Here is a 20,376-nt window from a genome sequence, read left to right as displayed (position 1 = left end):
GGTACTTCCAAAAAACAAGGGACGAATCAATACATCAAAATGAACAGTTTTTGGCCAAAATATGTGCATGGCCAAAAGAATATGGGAAAGTTGGGGAGAATATGGGAACCTCAACTTCAATAGATCAATCAAGATAAGGTAAGGTGTATTTCCCTCACGCAATTAACATGCAAAGCGAGATAACGAAATTTGGTATCATTTAAGTCAATAAAAGCTGGGACTTTAAGAAAATGGATTCACTTTCAGGTCAATTGTATTTTTTGATTGCTCAACATGTGTTCTTACGGAAAAACAGAACAGAAATTTTATGCGGTTTTTGTGATCAAGCAGTTTTTGGGAGCTTTTCCTCACAAAAAGAGCTACCAAAAATTGTGAGGTCTCAGACAGTAAGTTTCAAGAAATATGACATCTTTGAATTCGATTCGAAGGGACCGGAAGGAAGGAGAGAACAACAGATGCGCACAGAATTGAAAGCAGTATGTATATATGGAAAAACCAAAATTGACCATCTATTTCCCTAGTCGGCCAGTGAGGCCGTTAGTGACAAAAAACTGACATCAGCTAATGAAGAAGGACTTAAAAGCACTATTCAGAAATACGTTTGGCGAATCGTTCAAAACAAAGACGCAACACGTGTACCATGAGGCACGTACTAAAAACTGTAACTTTAAGAAACACCACGTCATAATGTTGATTATATAGATGTAATTCAATGGTTAGGAAATGGATTACAATGATGCAAATCTCAGGAAAGTTTTTGGCAAGAAACAACAGTGGGCAAAGGGTAGCCCAGTCATATCGTGCCAAAGTAACTATCACCCAAGGGTTTTTTTGAAACACCACCAACACTGGCATCAACACGTCCAAAAATTGGTAATAATTTCTTGTAGTTTTGAGAGCCCAGTGGGGAGGACCCATGACTATTAATTTTGGTTTGGACAATTTTTGTCAGTTTCCTGAAACCTGAAAATGACTTCAGTGAATCTTATTCTCGAAGCGCAAGTTTGTCAAAAATTAAAGTTTGTCAAAAAATTAAAATTTAATGATGAAAACAGCTTACCATAGCATGTAGATAGACAAGAAATTTTTGAGGATCGATCTGTAGGTTTTGAAAATACAATGAAAAGGGGAATCTATTGATTTGCAAACTAACGAAAAATTATATGAATTTAATGGTGGCGGTCAAGCAAGCCGATAGGCAAGCAAGCCGAATATTGAAAATGAGGTCAACTAAGCCGAAAAATTTTGGAATTCCCGATTTTAAGTTGCCCCTGGCGGGCCGGTGGGCCGCGATAACCGGCCCGCGATTTCCGGTACCCACTAGATGTCTAAAATTTGAGGTAAAAATGTTTCTTTGATGCATTGGAATACATTATGCACTATAATACTACGCGTAGTATTGATTGTGACGGCTAGCAATGTATTATTTTTGATAGATTACAGAACTATTGCATAACTTTTGGCTTGCTTTTCTGTCGGCTTACTTTTAATTCCGCTTCCTTTGCGTTTGCCGAAATTAATTGTTATTCTCAAGGATCTAGATTTCTAATCATCTATACAAGAGGAACTTCTAAGAACTATCCCTTTCGAGCTGGTACTGTTCCATACAAAATGAGGAGCAATTATTTTTTATCAATTAAATTAAAAATCTGGTTTATACTTTACTGCCTGATTCAGCATTAGAAGTGAGTAAACAAACAGTTAATTTAGAAAATTTTCCGAAAGAAACAGACATCAAAGTTGAACTACTAATACAGATCTTTGTTGAAAATCAGTGGGATCTTTTCAACAATCCCCCACTGTGGTACCTAGTAGAGAATCGCCACCCCATCTGTGCTATACTTTACCACAATGTTACCTGGCCTACAATTCAGATAGCCGAATATTAGTTTAAGCGCAACTGTGGACCGCTGTTCTCGGCAATGACTCTCATGCGTTGTGGAATGTAATCCGGAAATCGCGGGTCGGTTATCGCGGCGAAGCCGCGACGCAAATTCATTTCGCTTTGTTCCGGTTCGGCTAGTTGCCATAACATGGCGTATTTTGTTCTATTCAATTAAACATAGTATGTGCATACGTGGCAAGTTATTAGTTGTCTCCGGTTGGTTAATAAATGACTCGCTGAATTTCTATTCAAGAATAGCACCCTTTTGCAAAAAGGGGGGCAATTATTGAAAAGATCCAATCAGTTAACTTTGATTGTGACCCTAGTCAAAGTTCACTTTGATTGTAACTTGGTCAAGGACTGACGTCTTTGAAAACCATTTCAGTTATTTGAAAGAAACGTAATTCTCACGTAAATTATTTTTATGCAGTCGCTGTCATGGGCATTTTTTTAAGAATGAACTTCGTTAGTTTATAAGTAGCTGAGAGAGTGAGCTAACTGGCGCGTTTTTGTAGATTCCGCATGCGATTAAGTACTCAATATTAGTGTGTGAATTAAAGTTTTTTTTTACTTTAAGGGATACTTGATTAATGAGTAAATTTGCTCACTTAAGGACTCATTGTTCACATTGGCATTCGTAGAAACGGGTTAGTACTTTTGTTCACTTTTGTTGGACGTTTTCCGTTTGTGCCCATCATCAGAGCTTTCGTGCGTTCATCAGAGCTTTCGTGTGGTGATGTCCAGACTTTTGTGCGTTTTTCCGTGTTCACAGACTATGTAAATCTGAACGCTCAATACCCCCGTCGTGCGTTCATCTGGGTCTGGACATATCGACTTTCCGTCTGGGACCTCAACCTGGGTAGGTATCTGTTTATAACTAGAATTACTATTGGTGTTCTATACGTATTTCAAATTTGTGTTGTAAGATTTTTAAGATTGCTCATCAAAACAGGCATCACAATTATTGCATACAATAACAAAAAGTGCGTAAGCCATAGTTGTAATCAAATTTAGAAAAATATAAAAAAACTTATCGGTTTGCTTCTAATAAAATAAACATTTCGCATAGAGCTGCCTTTTTATCATCATTACCGCATGTCTAAAAATGAAAAACAACTGGATTTATTTTAAGGGCCGAGCTCTAAGCTTGATATCATAATGCTTGTGATGTTGAATTGAATATTAATTTTTGCATCAGGACAAATGTTTTTAGCGACAACTATTTTCCGACATACTTTAATTAACCAAATAAAAACAATAACTTTTGAAACAAAGGCTGTGGTATCATTGCTCTTGATGTTAGGGGGTCTATGCAGGTGCAACTTCTGTGAAAATGGACCAGTACTGGATTCGAACCAGCTTCAATTACACCAACTGGTCTTAAGCTCTCGACTTGAATCGGTCTTAAACGGTCTTCACAAAAATTGTCTTAAACGGTCTTCAATGGGTCTTAAACTTGGGCATCTCTTATAACCCATTCTCACCATTTTTCTTGTTCCTCAAGACTTAATTTCTCTAGCCAAGTATACAATGAACAAGCAGAGCTTCTTGTCAAGCTTATCTTATGCACAATTTACAAAAGGTTGTTCTCTCTCAACATTCTAACACTTGACAAATTTGACTATAATAAAAACGCGAGAAACTGTATTGAAAACGCAAAAAGAAGAATACAAAACTAAAACTACCATGTATTAAATAGCAAACAAATAAACGCAACGCTGATGGAAGAAGCTTTGATTTTTTCGATAATTTGGCATGAAGAAATAGTTTTACAGACTACTTTATATACCCTAAAACCGGAACATATACCAGGGCTGAGGTGCCAGACACAAGGTAATTTTCTATTCCCCCCCCCCCCCCCCCCCCCTCGTGCGTTCATCGGTCTGGACATATCCTGCTTCGGTCTGGGACCTCAACCTGGGTAAACTTGTGAAGTACAGTGTGTGAGATAAATTCTTGTTTCAGACAGTACTTTTAAGCCCTTTCAATGCTACGACTGTGTTGGCAGCTCGTCAGATGACACTCTCGATAACTGTCTAGATACCCCAACGGTGTTTCATTCCATTGCATGTGTTACGGCATGCCAGGTACACCATTGACTCAGCTACCCGGATCGTAGTAACATAGTGAATCAACGCTCAATCATAGCATTTCTCAGTCTGTTTCTTAGTATGATCAGATTATGATCATGCCACTGTTTACTATATTTTAAACTAGTAGATTAAATATATGAATATATTGCGATCTTTATTACCTTTATTGAGCAGAAAAGTAACAAAAAATGTAATCAATAAAACTGGTGGCAGAGACTTTTTCAATCTTATGAGCGCAATTATTTGATAAAATGAAAATTCTTAAAGCTTTAAAGCAGCAGCAAAAGAATATTGTGCCCGAAAATTCAGAAGGAAAACAAGTTTTTGCTGGGTTTATTTTGGAATAAAATATTTTTTTTAATTTAAAAAAAGTGGTCGTTGGATAAATTGAGCTGACTTAATTTTAAACAGTGCCTAATTTTTTAAAAGAATATATGATCAAACTAGCTTTTGTTCAAAATTTCTTTTATGGATAAGACCAAAAATCTTTGTGTACGATTTAAAAATTAGAATCTAGTGTTTACAGTTTTATATTGTTTTCAGAGCAAAAATGGTGTTCTAACTATCCTTACTGACCCGAAGCATCTCCTAGTTGATTACACTGATTATTGTTAAATAATAACAAGAAAAATTACATTAAAAGATTAAAGGCATTTGAAAAAAAAAATTCTTTAAGAATCAACTCCAAAAGATCAGTTGGAAAAGGACCTTGTATCACTGGAATACAAATGCTAGCAGTTGACTGATGATGAAATGCAACCAATTCACAAAGAAAAATGCCGAAGAACAGGAACGTTGAAGATGAAGAACAAAATCAAAAACTCATGTTCTCTATTAAAATCAAACCAAATTCTCGGCAAAACGATAAAGTGCAATTTACTATCTTAAAGACAGAGAAAATTTTAGATTATAAATTCTGCTAGATCAATCAGCTGCCAAATTTTTTCATATTTTTATTAGAAAAAAGTGTCCTGTTTATTAATGTCACTTCTTAGTAGTATCAGATATAAATGCACTTATTTAATATTTAATTAAAAAACTTTTTGTCGAAAACACAAAATTAGAAGAAATCAGAAAAAAACTTAAAAAACAGACAAAAAACGTCCAAAAACTTGCGTAGACCAATTGAGAGGCAACCAGAAGTGCCAGAACAACTGTTATCAAATACAAAACTCCTAAATGATATCAAAAAATTAAGAAGAGTACAAAAGTTCCTAAAAAAGCTTAAACCAAGATAAAATGTTTTTAAAAAATACCTGAAAATTGACACAAAAATGTAACATCTTCATCAGATGGTCAAAACTGCTTCCAAAAAAACTGTTAACACTTTAAAAATCCAAGAAAACACATCGTATGGAAAAGCTTGGAATTGAAACAAAAACTGCTTTGAAAAAGCGGGATGTCATCAGAAAACTTTGCACGCTTAGTAAAATTTTTCATTATACCTACTGTTCTCGCTATCCCTCAAATAAACGACGTGAACAGAAAAGTACTCTCGTATCTCTGCTCTTCAGCAATTTGTCCTATACACTTGGTTTTTAGACATTTCATGTCCTGTTTCAAATACACGCCAACAAATTAACTGATAAAAAGCCGCACCATCAACAATTCTCACTAAGTTTCATTGCAGCAATAAGAAATTAACAATGCCTATTGATATATGAGTTCGAGAACCATTGAGTTGCCTATTGAAAGCTGAAAGAAATAAACTGGCCTTTTATAATTCAAACGTCTCTATTCAATTTAAAAAATGATTTTAAAATGTTTCACAGAAAAATGATACTCGGGAATAACATCAATGCAAAAATGAAGGTTATAAAATGACATTCTCTAAATATTTTGAGTGATTTTAATTGACTCCTAAATGTGTCAATGACTACAATGCAGCGGACAATATTGATATATAATTTAGGCTTAAAATCAAATGTGTCTATTTGAAACGAGGCTAAAATGTATCTTGGAAAACATTGACAATGAAAATTGGGCTAACTCAAGCAAAGAGTAACATTAGCACTTGTTTCATTGTTTTGATAAATCATTTTGTCTGAGTCTGGATGCTTCTTGTTTTTTGGTAAACTTTTATAGCTTGTTATTTATGAAATATTTATGACGTGCTCTGAAAAAATTTTGTTAGTAGAATATTTGAGAGTGACTTTTAATAGAGCCATTTAGTCTATAGTGTGATCCTTTTATTAAAAATAATTCATAGGTTCACCAAATAAATCATTGCATGCGTCTACTGGCAATGAACTTGGTACTGAGGTATTGCTTTTGGTGCCATATAAGTCTTTTTATATACAAAATTTTTAAAATATATACTCGTTTTTATAAAATACATACTTCTTTTATGTCCACTGAAGTGCACTTTTTGACTGGCAACAAATATCTATATCTCTCGAGACAAAATTGGTGGCAGCCATGAAAAAGTCCAACTTTTCAGCTATACAGTCTACTTTTTTGGTAAAAATATAACACCAGATAAATGTAAAAGAGATTTAAAAAACGTTTCACTGAATTTGGCTGGGAAGATCGTCAAATGAGACTGAGATCTTTTTTAAAAAATTTTGGATCTATTCTGTTTTGCCCCCCCCCCCCGCCCCCCACCCACCCATCTTAGTGGGCTTATAACTTTTACACCTCCAGGCGCACGTGCTATTTTTTTAATTATTAACATGCTATATAACAACTTATAATTTGAAACGGGGGGGGGGGCGTAAATATCATTGGGGGGACAGAATTGATTCAAAATTTTTATCAAAATAACTCACAGGTCTGCTTTTTAGACAGATATTACTTACGACACTAATGAAGTGATTTCTGTGAGGAAAAAGTGCTACCCCGCTTGTGAAGAGAAGGACGACCGAAACCCACAAACGGGATCAGGTTAATGAAACCCATTACTAATCTCATCAAAAACATTTTTGATTGTATCAGGAGACGTAAATGGTAATTTTTCTAATGTTTATAGTCCAGAAAAACCAATGCTTAGTTACTAAATTTTGATTCATGGGAAATAGGTTTCGTATTTTAGCTCACTGAAGTTATATATTTTACTATTTCCATTGAGATAGTTGTAATATAATTGCTTCTTGAAAATACATGATAAATTGACTACTTCCAAATGAAAAACTTGCAGGTTTGATTCAGGAAAATTCTGTTCAGAAAAGGATTTTTCTCTTTCTCGCCTTGTTTTTTTTTGTAGACAAACTGAGTAATCAAAAATAACAGGCAGGAATTTCCAACTGTTGTTAACAACGGTGGTGGTCATTGCACCCGATAGGAGAGCAAACTGAAATTTTAGAAAGAAGTCAAGTAAGCCAAAAAATTCCAAAATTGTTATAGATTGTCCCTGACGGGCGGGTTGGTGCGTTTCGTAAACGTTGCGGTTTGGCCGCAATAACCAACCCCCTGTTTTTTTATCATTTTACAAATTACTTTTTTTGGAATTTTGTTACTGTCAATTTAATGAATTGAATAACAAAATCAAAATTTCTCACTGTCTAATTTTATATTACTAATTCGCATCAATCATTAAAAATAATATTCATTTTCCAGAGAACTTAACCATAATGAAAATTGAATGTCGATAAATTTGAAACGTTTTTTGTTTTCTTTACAAATTAAATCTTCAAGATTTCAAAAGGAAAACTGTAAATTTATTTTGCCCGGGTTATCAAAAAAATGAAATTCTCAAATCGCAATTTTTCGGTGTTTTAGATTTTGTTAAGATCTAGATTTCTAGATTTCGTAGAATCAATCGTTGTTTCGTTTTTTGGATCTATGTAAAAAAAATTCGAGAACAGTTCCAGAAATTAGAATGACTTGTATTGTTTTTGGATTAAAAGCTACTACATAAGGAGCGTTTTTTTACTATAGCTTTCACAACAAACTTCTTAAAGATGAAGATTGGTCTTCAATAACTTTGATTGAAATTAAAGTCTCACAATTCAGATCAATTATTTATGACGTCTTATATTGGTTGCAGTGAATCCAATTTAATTATCCATAGTCCAATTGAAGAGTAAATTTTATTACCAGTTTTATAAATTCTTGAACCGGTAAGATATCAATTAATTTTAAAAGTTTGTGCGTGATTAAACTCCCTGTAGAAAACATATTCATGTCACTTTTGTAATCAGTAAAAAAAAATAGTTCGGGTGATCCTTTTGTCGATGCTCTCGTGTGTCATTGTTCTCGTGTGTCATTTCTCTAATGTGTCATTGCTCTCAAGTGTCATTGTTCTCGTGGAGTAACGACTGTCAGCAATATACGCATTTTTACTTCCAAAAGCGCCGGTTGAACAAAAATTTTCTCTGATTATCATTGGAACTACAAATTGTCTTGAGCCAAATTTTAAAAAGAACTAGACTTTTGTGCTTTATAAAATCAAAGAAAAAGAAAAACTAAGTATAAGCATAGGTTTAATTAGACCAAGGCAAAACAAATTTTAAAAAAACTGATTTTTTGGTCACTATTTAAAACTTTCTTAAAAAGCACGCATATTATATGAAAATTTTTCATAGATTTTGCAGAGTAAAAAAATGCTACAAGTTGCCATGTCATGCAAGATTGTGATAAATTTGTGCCAAAACAACGTGAAGCCAACATTTTTGAACATCTTGTTTTTATGCTAGCGCAACCAACAAAGAAACGTGACTTGTCAGTGTGGTATTCAAATATTCGACAACAAACCGCGAAGGATAAAACTAATTAGTGTTATAAAACGTCTGCAACAACAAAAACGCAAATGAAGCGTCAATTTCCCAGCAAACGTTTATATTTCCTTAAACCTAGACCCAGAATAGAGATATATGCACTGCGGTGCCCATCATCATAACAAAAACATAGTCCTGACGCACTATTCTGCACCAAATGCCACAAAAAGCGCTCAACACAAAAATTTTTCAAATATGGAATGGCAGAACAAAAACTACAATTGGCGTGCTCCTTAGAATCACTTTGAAAACCCAAAATAAGAAAAACGAAAGAACAGAAATGATTGGAGAACCGAAGTCTTCAAAACTGAAGTTGACAGGAGCCTTGCCAGCAACCTTGAAAAAGAAGCAGAGCAAAAAAAACGCAGTGTCCCGGGTCAATTTTTTCCTCTCAAAAAGATGTAAGAGTGCGGCTGCAATGAGAGAAATTTTTAGGAAAATGCAGCTCAAAACTCTTACATCTTTTTGGGTTTCAATGGGCTGCCAAGGGGGGTAAAATGATGTAAGAGTTTGGGGGTAATTTCTTCATTACCCCCAAACTCTTACATCACATTTCCCCCCTTGACTGACCAAAAAAGATGTAAGAGTGGGGGTTAAATTTGTCTTTTGCCCCCTACTCGTACATCAATTTACCCCCATAGACAAATTGGGTCTTTCCCATTATAGCATTAAAGCCCCCCCCCAGCTTAGTGGTCAGATAACCTATAGCCCCCCAATCATGGTAAATATACCATAATGGGGGGGCTATATTTTCATGGGGGGCTATAATGGGAACTAACTTTTAGAAACCATTCCTAACAGAAAAAGAGCCCAAGAAATGGTGATAACAAATTTGACTTTTGCTTGACAACGCATGCTCAGCAAAATATGTATAAAATTTGATGGTACATTTCCATGAATTCGTTTTCAATTCAATTTTCTCAATAAAACGTATTTTGATTACTCATAAGCTGATCTTTTGTTTCACAGTCGAAATTTTCCTTTGCCATCTGCTGATTACTTCCCTAGTGGTCGATGAATCAAAAAACTTGCAAGAATCTTGCAAAGCAATCTTGCAAGTGAATGCATACCGGTACCAAGATTCTTGCAAGATTCTTGCAAGTTTTTCGATTCACTTGCAAGAATCTTGCAAGCTTATCGATTCATCTTGCAAGATTCTTGCAAGTTTTTCGATTCATCTTGCAAGATTGCTTGCAAGATGAATCGAAAAGCTTGCAAGATGAATCGAAAAACTTGCAAGAATCTTGCAAGCTTTTCCATTTAAATGCTGGGGAAAGGGGGTCAACGGAGAAAGGGTGCAGATTTTTGCAGCAGTAAACTTGTCTTAGCTTTTGCATGAGCCTTTTTGACTTCTTTGACGACTACAGACGGTGCATTACTGTGCTCCAGAAGGAGCGCACCCTGACCTAGCCGCCAAAGAAAAAAAACAAAGACCCTAAATAGCTAAGACTAATGCGCGAAGGGGTCAAAAACAAGGGCGGGGGGTTATCGCGCTGCGCGAAGGGGTCACAAACAAGGGCGGGGGGTTATCGCGCTGAAGAAAGAAACAGACAAACATATAAATAAACATCTAAATGCACCAGAAAAGGGGCACAGAGAGGGGTTGGGGATATAGCACTGCAGACAGAAAGAAAGAAAGGTTTTGCATGAGCCTTTTTGACTTCTTTGACGACTACAGACGGTGCATTACTGTGCTCCAGAAGGAGCGCACCCTGACCTAGCCGCCAAAGAAAAAAACAAAGACCCTAAATAGCTAAGACTAATGCGCGAAGGGGTCACAAACAAGGGCGGGGGGTTATCGCGCTGCGCGAAGGGGTCACAAACAAGGGCGGGGGGTTATCGCGCTGAAGAAAGAAACAGATAAACATATAAATAAACATCTAAATGCACCAGAAAGGGGGCACAGAGAGGGGTGGGGGTTCGAGCGAAACGAAACGAGCAACAAACGAGCGAGCGCAAAGCGGCCGAAACAGAAACGAGCGACCGTCAAAGCGACCGAACGAAAAACGAACGAGCGCAAAGCGAGCAAAACAGAAAGGAACGAGCGAGAAAGCGAGCGAACGAAAAAGGAGCGAGCGAAACAGAAACGAAGCGGCGTGAAAGCGTGAGAATGAAAACACGCGCGAACGCAGACCGAGCGAAACGGAAACGAACGGGCGTGGAAGCGCGCGAGCGAGAAACGAATTTGCCCAGAGGGCAATCCTAGAAAGAAAAAGCCTTGCCATGAGGCAAGAAAGAAAGCGAAGGAGCAAATGCCCAGAAGGCAACAAGAGAAAAAGAATGGGACAGAGAAGTCAACCTAAAAATCGAGCGCAAGCCAGTCGGAGCAAACAAAAAAAACGTGCGAGCGACCTAAAGGCAAACCTAGAGAGCGAGCGACTTAGAGGCAAACCTAGAGACCAAGATCAAAAGAAAAAAGATCTGACACTAGGCATACAGAAAAACTGAGAGAGAGAGAACAGAGTAAGAGAAGAGAGAGAGAGTGTGTGTGAGAGAGAAAGAGAATACGTTATTGTCAGTGTGTGCGCTCAGAAAACTAAATGTTCAAATCACAGCGGGTCAGTGGAACAAACAACACTAATAAGACTAAACACAAGCAACAAACGGAAAAACTTGACCAGGAAGAAAAGTGAAACGAAAGTTAGAACACATTCTTGCAGTCATAAGTGTGTGCACTCAGAAAACTAAATGTTCACATCATAGCGCATCTTTGGTACAAACAAGACTTTTAAACTAAAAGACAGACAATGAAAGATTTTAAAAAATCTAGAGAACAGGAAGAAAAGAAGAACGACAGTCAGAACACTATTTCTTTATCATCACTGCGTACGCTCAGAAAACTGAATGTTCACATCACAGCGCATCAGTGGAACAAACAACACTTATAAGATTAAACACAAGCAACAAAATAGAAAAAAGTTGAGAGCAGGAAGAAAAGTGAAACGAAAGTCAGAACACTTTCCTGTAGTCATAAGTGTGTGCACTCTGAACTCAAGGTTCCCATTATAGCGCATCTTTGAAACGAAAAACAATAATAAGACCAAACACAAGCAACAAAAGAGTAAAAAAAATCTTGAGAGCAGAAGAAAAGTGGAACGAGAGTCAATACTATTTCTTATTATCATCACTGTGCGCTCAGAAAACTCAATGTTTCCAGCACATCTGATCAGTGGAATAACCAAAATTTATTAAAAAAAAGACAGACAACGGAAAAGTCAAAAAAAAATCTAGAAAACAGCAAGAACAGAGGAACGAGAGTCATAACAATAATGGGTTATGATCAATGAGTGCGCTCAGGAAACGCAATTTTACAATCACAGCATATCAATGGAACAAACAACACTATTAAGACTAGACAAGCAATAAAGGCAAAATAAATGCAGCAAGAATAGTGAAACGAGAGTCAGAACACTTTCTCATAATCATAGCTGTGTGCACTCAGAAAACTAAATGTTCACATCACAGCGCTTCTTTGGAACAAACAGAACTTTTAAACTAAAAGACAGACAAGGAAAGAGTTTAAAAAAAATCTAGAGAACAGGAAGAAAAGAAGAACGACAGTCAGAACACTATTTCTTATCATCACTGTGTACGCTCAGAAAACTGAATGTTCACATCACAGCGCATCAGTGGAACAAACAACACTTATAAGACTAAACACAAGCAACAAAATAAAAAAAAACTTGAGAGCAGGAAGAAAAGTGAAACGAAAGTCAGAACACTTTCTTGTAGTCATTAGTGTGTGCACTCAGAAAACTCAGGGTTCCCATCACAGCGCATTTTTGGAACGAAAAACAACAGTAAGACAAAACACAAGCAACGAGGGAGTAAAAAATCTTAAGAGCATGAAGAAAAGTGGAACGAGAGTTAGAACAATTTTTTAATATCATCATTATGTGCGCTCAGAAAACTCAATCTTCCCAGCACATCTGATCAGTGGAACAAACAAAACTTTTGAAAAAAAGACAGACAACTAAACAGTTAAAAAATTTAGAGAACAGTAAGAAAAGAAGAAAGAGACTGAGAACAATATTTGGTTATTATCAATGAGTGCGCTCAGGAAACTCAGCAAATTCAGGAATGTTACAATCACAGCATATCAATGGAACAAACAACACTACTGCCACTAGACACAAGCAACAAAGGAAAAATAAATCTTGAATGCACGAAGAAAAGTGAAACGAGAGTCAGAACACTTTCTCGTAATCATAACTGTGTGCACTCAGAAAACACATCACAGCGCATCTTTGGAACAAACAAAATTTTTAAAACAAAAGACAGACAACGAAAGAGTAAACAAAATCTAGAGAACAGGAAGAAAAGAAGATCGAGAGACAGAACACTATTTCTTTATCATCAATGAGTGCGCTCAGGAAACTCATTGTTCCAATCACAGCACATCAATGAAAAAAAAAACTTTTAAAACAAAAGACAGACAAAGAAAGAGTAAAGACTCTATACAGAACAGGAAGAAAATAAGAATGAGTCAGAACACTATATATTTATCATCAATGAGTGCGCTCAGGAAACTCAATGTTACAATCACAGCATATCAACGCAACAAACGGAACTTTTGAACAGACAACAAAAGTGTAAAAAAATCTAGAGGACAGGAAGAAAAGAACGAGAGTCAGAACACTCAAGACGTTGTCATCAACGAGTGGTCTCAGTAAACAAATGTTTCAATCACAGCACATCAAGTGAAGAAACAATACTATTAGGACTAGACAGAAGCAACAAAAGAAAAATCTGGAGTGCAGGAAGAAAAGTGGAACGAGAGTCAAAAACACTAAAACAAAACTCTTGAAACAATAGACAGATAACGAAAGAGTAAAAAATCAGGAGAGCCGGATGAAATGAACGAAATTCAAACACTGAGCATCACAAGAACAACCAACACTAAAAAGACTAAACACAAGTAACAATAGAGTTCCAGAAAATCAATGTTTCCATCACAGCGCATCAAGAAAAAAAACTTATAAATCAAAAGACAGACAACAAAAGACTAAAAAATATGGAGAGCAGGAAGAAAGGAGAAATTCAGAACTCTATCGTTATCTTCACTGTGAGCTAATAAGACTAAAAAGACTAAACAAGCAACAAAAGAGTAAAAAACAAATCCTGCGAGCAAGAGAAGTGGAACGAGATTCAGAACATTATTTCGTTATCATCACTGATTACGCTCAGGGAATTCGATGTTCCCTTCACAGCGCATCGAAGTAACAAAAAAACACTATTAGGACTAAAAACAAGCAACAATAGAGAAAACAACTCTCGAGAGCAGGATGAAAAGAAAAATGAGATTCAGAACACTATCCCGTTATCATCACAGTGTGCACCATCGGAACTCAATGTTGCAATCACTGAGCATCAAAGGAACAGACAACACTAAAAAGACTACACAATCAAAAAAAGAGTTCCGGAAACTCAATGTTCCTATAACAGCGCACCAATAGAAGAATCAAATTTAAAAAAAAACAAACAACAGAAGAAAAAAGGAATCTGGAGAACAGGAAGAAAAGAACGAAATGCAGAACACCAATTCGTTATCATCACTAAGTGCACTCAGGAAACTTGAAGTTCCCATCACAGCACAGCAATTGAACAAACAACTATATAAAGACTGAACACAAGCAACAAAGTGGACAAAATTCTGGAGAGCAGGATGAAAAGAAAAACGAGATTCAGAACACTATCACGTTATCATTGCTGTGCGCGCTCCGGAAACTCAATGTTCCCATCACAGCGAATCAAAGGAAGCTAAAAAAACTCTTGAAATAAAAGACAGACAACGAAAGAGTAAAAAAAAATCTGGAGAGCCGGAAAAAAAGAACCAAAATTCAGAACACTGAGCACCAAAAGAACAACACTAAAAAGACTCAACACAAGTAACAAGAGAGTTCCGGAAAATCAATTTTCCCATCACAGCGCATCAAGAAACAAAACTTATAAAACAAAAGACAGACAACGAAAGAGTAAAAAATATGGAGAACAGGAAGGAAGGAAGAAATTCAGAACTCTATCTCGATATCTTCACTATGAGCTAATAACACTAAAAAGACTAAACACACAACAAGAGTAAAAAACATCTTGCGAGCAGGAAGAGAAGTGGAACGAAATTCAGAACATTATTTCGTTATCACTGATTGCGCTCAGGGAATTCGATGTTCTCTTCACAGCGCATCGAAGTAACAAAAAACACTCTTAGGTCTAAAAACAAGCACCAAAAAAGTAAACAATTCTGGATAGCATGAAACGAAAAAACAGATTCAGAACACTATCACGTTATCATTACTATGTGCGCTCCGGAAAATCAATGTTCCCATCACAGCGCATCAAGGGAAGTAACAGAAATTTTAAAACAGACAGAACGAAAGAGAAAAAATCTAGAGAGCAGGAAGACCAGCACAAAATTCAGAACATTATTTTGTTATAATCACTCTGTGCGCCCATGAAACTCAATGTTCCTATCACTGAGCATCAAAGGAACAACCAACACTAAAAAGACTACACGTAAGCATTAAAAGAGTTTCGGAAAATCAATGTTCCCATCACAGCGCATCAAGAAACAAAACTTTTAAAACAAAAGACAGACAACGAAAGACTTAAAAAACATGGAGAGCCGGAAGAAAAGAAAGAAATTGAGCAATCTATCTCCTTATCTTCACTGTGAGCTAACAACACAAACGACTAAACACATGCAACAAAAGAGAGAATAAAATAGCATCGAGCAGAAGTGCAACGAGAATGTTTGCGCTCAACGAAAATTGTTTGCGCTCAACTATTTCGTTATCATTACTGAGTGCGCTCAGGGAAATCGATGTTCCCTTCAAAGCGCATCACAGTAAAAAAAAGCACTATTAAGACTAAAAACAAGCAACAAAAGAGCGAAAAAAATTGTTTGCGCTCAAAAAAGGAACACAAAAATGTGGCAAAAGAAGGAACACAAGAACAAAAAGATAATTATTTTTTGAATGTCATCACTGTGTGGGCTCAGAAAACTCAAAGCACCCATCACAGCGAATGAATCGAGACAGCAAAATAAAAAACGCTTAAAACCATCAGGAAAAATTTGAAGACAGCAGGAACAAAAAAGGATTTTGAACACTTGCTGTTGATCATCAATCTCCGCTCAGAGAAGTCAAAGTACCAATCAAAGCAAAACCAAAAAAAACGTAAAGCAGACAGCACACAAAGGCGCATAAACGAGTGAAGAGAAAAAAATTCTAAGTCACCTGAATTTAAGAAGCTCCACCACCACTGTAGGGAGCGAAAACACTTGTGACTTAATTCATTTTCTAAAAAGAGAGACTTACTTAATTTTTACAAGAGGACGAAGGTTACGGATTAATTAAGGGACAAATTTTTTCGCCTAATTAGAATTTTTTAAGAAAGCTAACCTCAAAAGCTCGACCACTGTCGTGAGCCACTTAGAAACTTGAGAAAAATTCAACAAACGCACTTAAATTTATATCAACCGGTAAAGTGCACAACTAAATCATGAACAACGTGACACACTGTACTTATATATAACAAAATAAAGAAAGTCAAAAACAAAGAGAACAGCGAAAAGTTATAAATAAGGCAAACAACAAAACAAAAAAGAGGAAGTTATCCAGCAAAGGCAGTAGTTTTGATTAAGTTTATGGAAATCATTTTTTCACAGTGTAACCAAATGTCTCACACGCTTTGAGAAGTAAACGCAGAATATCTAATTTTCCGCGCGGAACTGGGTGATAACCACCTTTATTGTCGAATTGTTTTTTGAACATGCAAATTTGCTTGAAAAGGTTCCGTCCCAAGTGTCGCTGCAGTATTTCGTTCGTTTGTATTATGAGGGGCATCGCAACATCCATTCTCGGAAGAAGTTTTACTACACGCACTCGTGTACCTTTTTCGGAGAGTACTTGGCAAAATGCAATTAGTTTACATGCTACATTTATCGGTAGCTCGGCACTTCTATTTCTGAATTTTCCCAGGTCGTTGTTACCAAGCATGACCACCACAAAATGATAATTGGCCGCTCTATCAACATCGGTTGCTGTTAAGTCCATTGCTCGCCTACCACTGACGCCGTCTACTCTAAGGGGTATTTGGCTCAACAGTTTGTCTTTCAGTATATCTCTTTCAAGATGGCGGATATTGGAGTCTCCAAATATTACAACAGCTTCAGTCTTTGGAACCATTTTCTAAGCAAAAACTAATATAAATAACGGCTGAAGCTAATGCATGTAATCCTACTCAGACCGTGGCCAACTAAATCTACTACTAATATTACTAGGGCAAGTTTTTCGAAATAAATATGCTACAATATGAGCTGAACCACTGTCATCAGCTTCTCAAATTTAAATTACTATAAAAAAGTTAATGAAATTTGAACAAAAATTAAATTTTTAAGGCTAATTTAGTTATGTTCAAAACCCTCTCGCATGACACTGGCCAAGAAAATATTGTTTCCGACGTCCAATAAAACACACTTATACCTAAGATCCTTAACATCAATGATTTTCAGTTCTCCTGGTTTGCCAATTTTGTAATGGAAACAAAAGGTATCATCCAACTCAGCAAAATAGCTTATAACCTTTTTGCTTTTGAAAAACCTAACAATTGCAACACAGACGCCTACTTGGTCTGCAAAATACTCGATCTTAACAAACTTACTTGAAGAAGTCTGTGCAACGCAGTTCGAAATATTGTTTTTAGTGTATGTGAAAGATGAAGAAGTATATAAAATCTCACCGAAAAACCTGCCTCTTATTTCGGTAAGACTGTTTTCGATAGCAAACTGGTAACTTTCACTGCTTAGTTTTGTATAAAGAGCACAATTTACTGTTTTTGTCTCGTCCTGCATACTTTGCTTCGATAGAAATTTTTCGACAATTTTTTCTGGATTTTTTAAAGTACCTTTGACAGTACGGATTAACATGTGGTTAGCTGATTCAAAAGAAAATGCTGAGACCATCCAGAGAGGTCCTATTTTTTTTGCCTGTTCGAATAAAATGTCGAATAGTGTGCAAATTGAAAGACTGCGATTCTGGAGAGAACACTTTTAAAAATTTTTCTAAACAGATCTTAATTTGCTTCTCCGCATGAGAAATGATGCTATCATTTAACCTTTGCTCGCTCAGCACACGAATCGCAAATGATACTCTGCTGAAAATTTCGGCAAGCTCGGAATCAGATAAGGAAAACTGTTGAAGGAGCAAAGGACCGAGATGGAAGAGAAAAAGCCGATAGTCCGCTGCTTTCCAGAAGCTTAATTCAGTTACACTTTTAGGCTTATGCAAATTTTCGTAGGGAACCATTATTTTTGTCAGGGAATGATTAAAATTATGTTTATCATTTTTAACTATTTTCGATAGAACAGCTTGTGTGAGAACTTTTGCAAAACCTAGAAAAACTTGGTGCATTGGGTCAATAGGTACATCCCAGGGAATACCAAAAAACTTACTAATAGGAGATACACCTTTAACGCCAAATGATTTGGATCTCGCATTTTGAAAATATTCCGAATTTTTCCGTATTTTAAAATTTTCTCTGACTGGATAGAGCATCCTGTGATTACAATACAAACCTTCCATGTAACAATAGGGGCAGCCATAGTATCCATTAAACTGCTGCAACAAGCAGACAGCAGCCTTGGCTGGCATATCACAAATAAGAAACAAAAACTTTAGTGAGCACTCACCTACACCGTCTAAAAAAAACTTTTGTTGAAGAGAAAGTTCCATCTCAATTGATATTTTTTGAGCAGAAAATTCCAATCTGGTTTTCCAACACCTCGCCATAAGCACAATGAAACGTGGTTACCAAAACTGCCTCGTATTTTAGGAGGCAAATTGAATATCTCCACCCAAACTGGCCAAACAGACAAATTTCTAGATTTGAAAAGCGCAACACCATCTATATTTACAATCAGAAGAATTTCTCTATCACCTATCACAACATTTCCTGTTTGCCATAAACAACCGGTTTCCCAAGACTGCTTAATTAAACGCTGATTACGAGAAATCACTAACTTAAGCTGCTCATGTAGACTTATAGTCAAAAGGTCGCCTGAGTTGTCTTTGAAACATGCTACGGACGGGCAAATAGGGAGCGGCGAAGCAGATAGAACGTTATTCGGAGATGGCAAAACATTTGAAAACAGCTTCAAAAAATCTTTTCTGGCAATGCCAGACAAAATATGCTTGTCAGCTAAAGAATGAAAGGCGTCAACAAACTCGGTTGTTGAAAAATCAGATCCATCGAAAAGCTCTAGCTCATTGATCCAAAACTCTGTACCTAATTCTTCGTCACCAATCTCGTTAACATCATCAACATTGCTTTCTACTGTCTCAAAAACTTGAAGGTCTACAGCAGGTTGACGAAGAGGCGTTGAACACATTGCGGGCTGATCCACAATTTGATGTTGAGGAGAAAAATCGAAGCTGTTCTCATAACTACGCAAGAAATTGCTAACACTTGAGGCCCTAGAGCTTTGCAATGAACCATAGAGTTCGTCATAGGATATTTCAGAAATAATCTCAGTTGTCTCCTCTTCATCTTCTGTATCAACAGATCCCTTTGCTAATATTTTGCCTTTAGAGAACCTATAGAGCAGATCTACTGGCTCACCTTTTTTATTGCAATTTTCTTTGTTTTCCGCTGTCTTAACCAGTTTTCTATTAACTGTTCCGCCAAATAGCTTTCTTTTACGTGATGGCAGACGATTTTCAAGTGGATCTCCGTGCTCAGAAGTGTATTTGCACAAACAGTCTTTATTAAAATTGCCAAAAAAATTGATATCATATTTAACAGTAAGTTCCTCCGCCTTTTTAATGTCCCGTATTGCCATACACCGGACAATATGTCCGTCAATAACATACTTAGCATTCGGTTTGCAGGACGAATTTACGAAAGACACTGGTCCCAACATCAGAAAAGTAGTTTTTATGTTCCTAGTTGTTGTTAGCAGGGAAAAATCATTGAAGCCAGCAATATGTTCTTCATCTGGCAACTCACTTAAGAAACTTGATACTCCTGGAATTAAGTTGTTTTTTTCAAAGTCTAAATTTAAAAAGAGTCCTATTTGCGAAAAAGTTTCTGATGGGATGTAATTAGCGACTTGAAACGATACAACCTTCATTGAAGATTTATACTCCTCCTCAAGAAACAGTTTCACGTCTTCCTCATCTTTCGAGTTCCTCCCCTCCTTGTGTGTATCAATTCTGTGCGTGCACAACTGCTCATTGTCCACATAGCGCCGTGTGAGATTACCGTCAATTACGGCCAATGTTTTCCAGTCAAGCTTTACTCTTTTCAAAGTCTTAGAATTCATATTCATGACTGAAAGTCAGAATCCAAATCAGGTATAGGTATCTTTGAAAAACAAATTTAGCGGATCGTCCATGTCATAAAAAGATCAGATGCCAAAAACTGTTTTGAGCAAACAAAATGATTATTTACATATTGTAATTTAAAACGACTATTATTTCGAGCAAGCATATTAAGGACGAACAAAAACGAATACATGTTAGGCTTGTATATTAACCTCAGAGCTCCAACTACTGTAATGAAGCATTCTCAGAATCTATTGCAAACAAGATTCAAACTCTAACAAGAAAAGCATATCTTAAACTATAGGCATCAGACTCAAAGAAGAAATAACGAAGAAGTCAGTACAGTAATCCGTCCAAGACTT

General features: G+C 36.4%; 1 protein-coding gene across 3 annotated transcripts in view; it reads left to right on the top strand.

Annotated features, from left to right (window-relative positions):
- The window catches only part of LOC142354405 (uncharacterized), a 68,138-nt gene that overhangs the window by 14,127 nt on the left and 33,635 nt on the right, over window positions 1-20,376 (top strand). For all 3 annotated transcript variants that reach the window (XM_075406688.1, XM_075406690.1, XM_075406689.1), the window contains 2 exons: window positions 3,851-3,972; window positions 6,762-6,861. In XM_075406688.1, the coding sequence (XP_075262803.1) occupies window positions 3,851-3,972; window positions 6,762-6,861 (222 nt within the window). The remainder of the gene's footprint in view (window positions 1-3,850; window positions 3,973-6,761; window positions 6,862-20,376) is intronic.

The sequence above is a fragment of the Convolutriloba macropyga genome, chromosome 15 (assembly GCF_964194025.1).
Source record: "Convolutriloba macropyga chromosome 15, txConMacr16.3, whole genome shotgun sequence".
Classification (NCBI taxonomy): domain Eukaryota; kingdom Metazoa; phylum Xenacoelomorpha; order Acoela; family Convolutidae; genus Convolutriloba; species Convolutriloba macropyga.
This window is presented reverse-complemented; position numbering and strand designations above follow the sequence as displayed.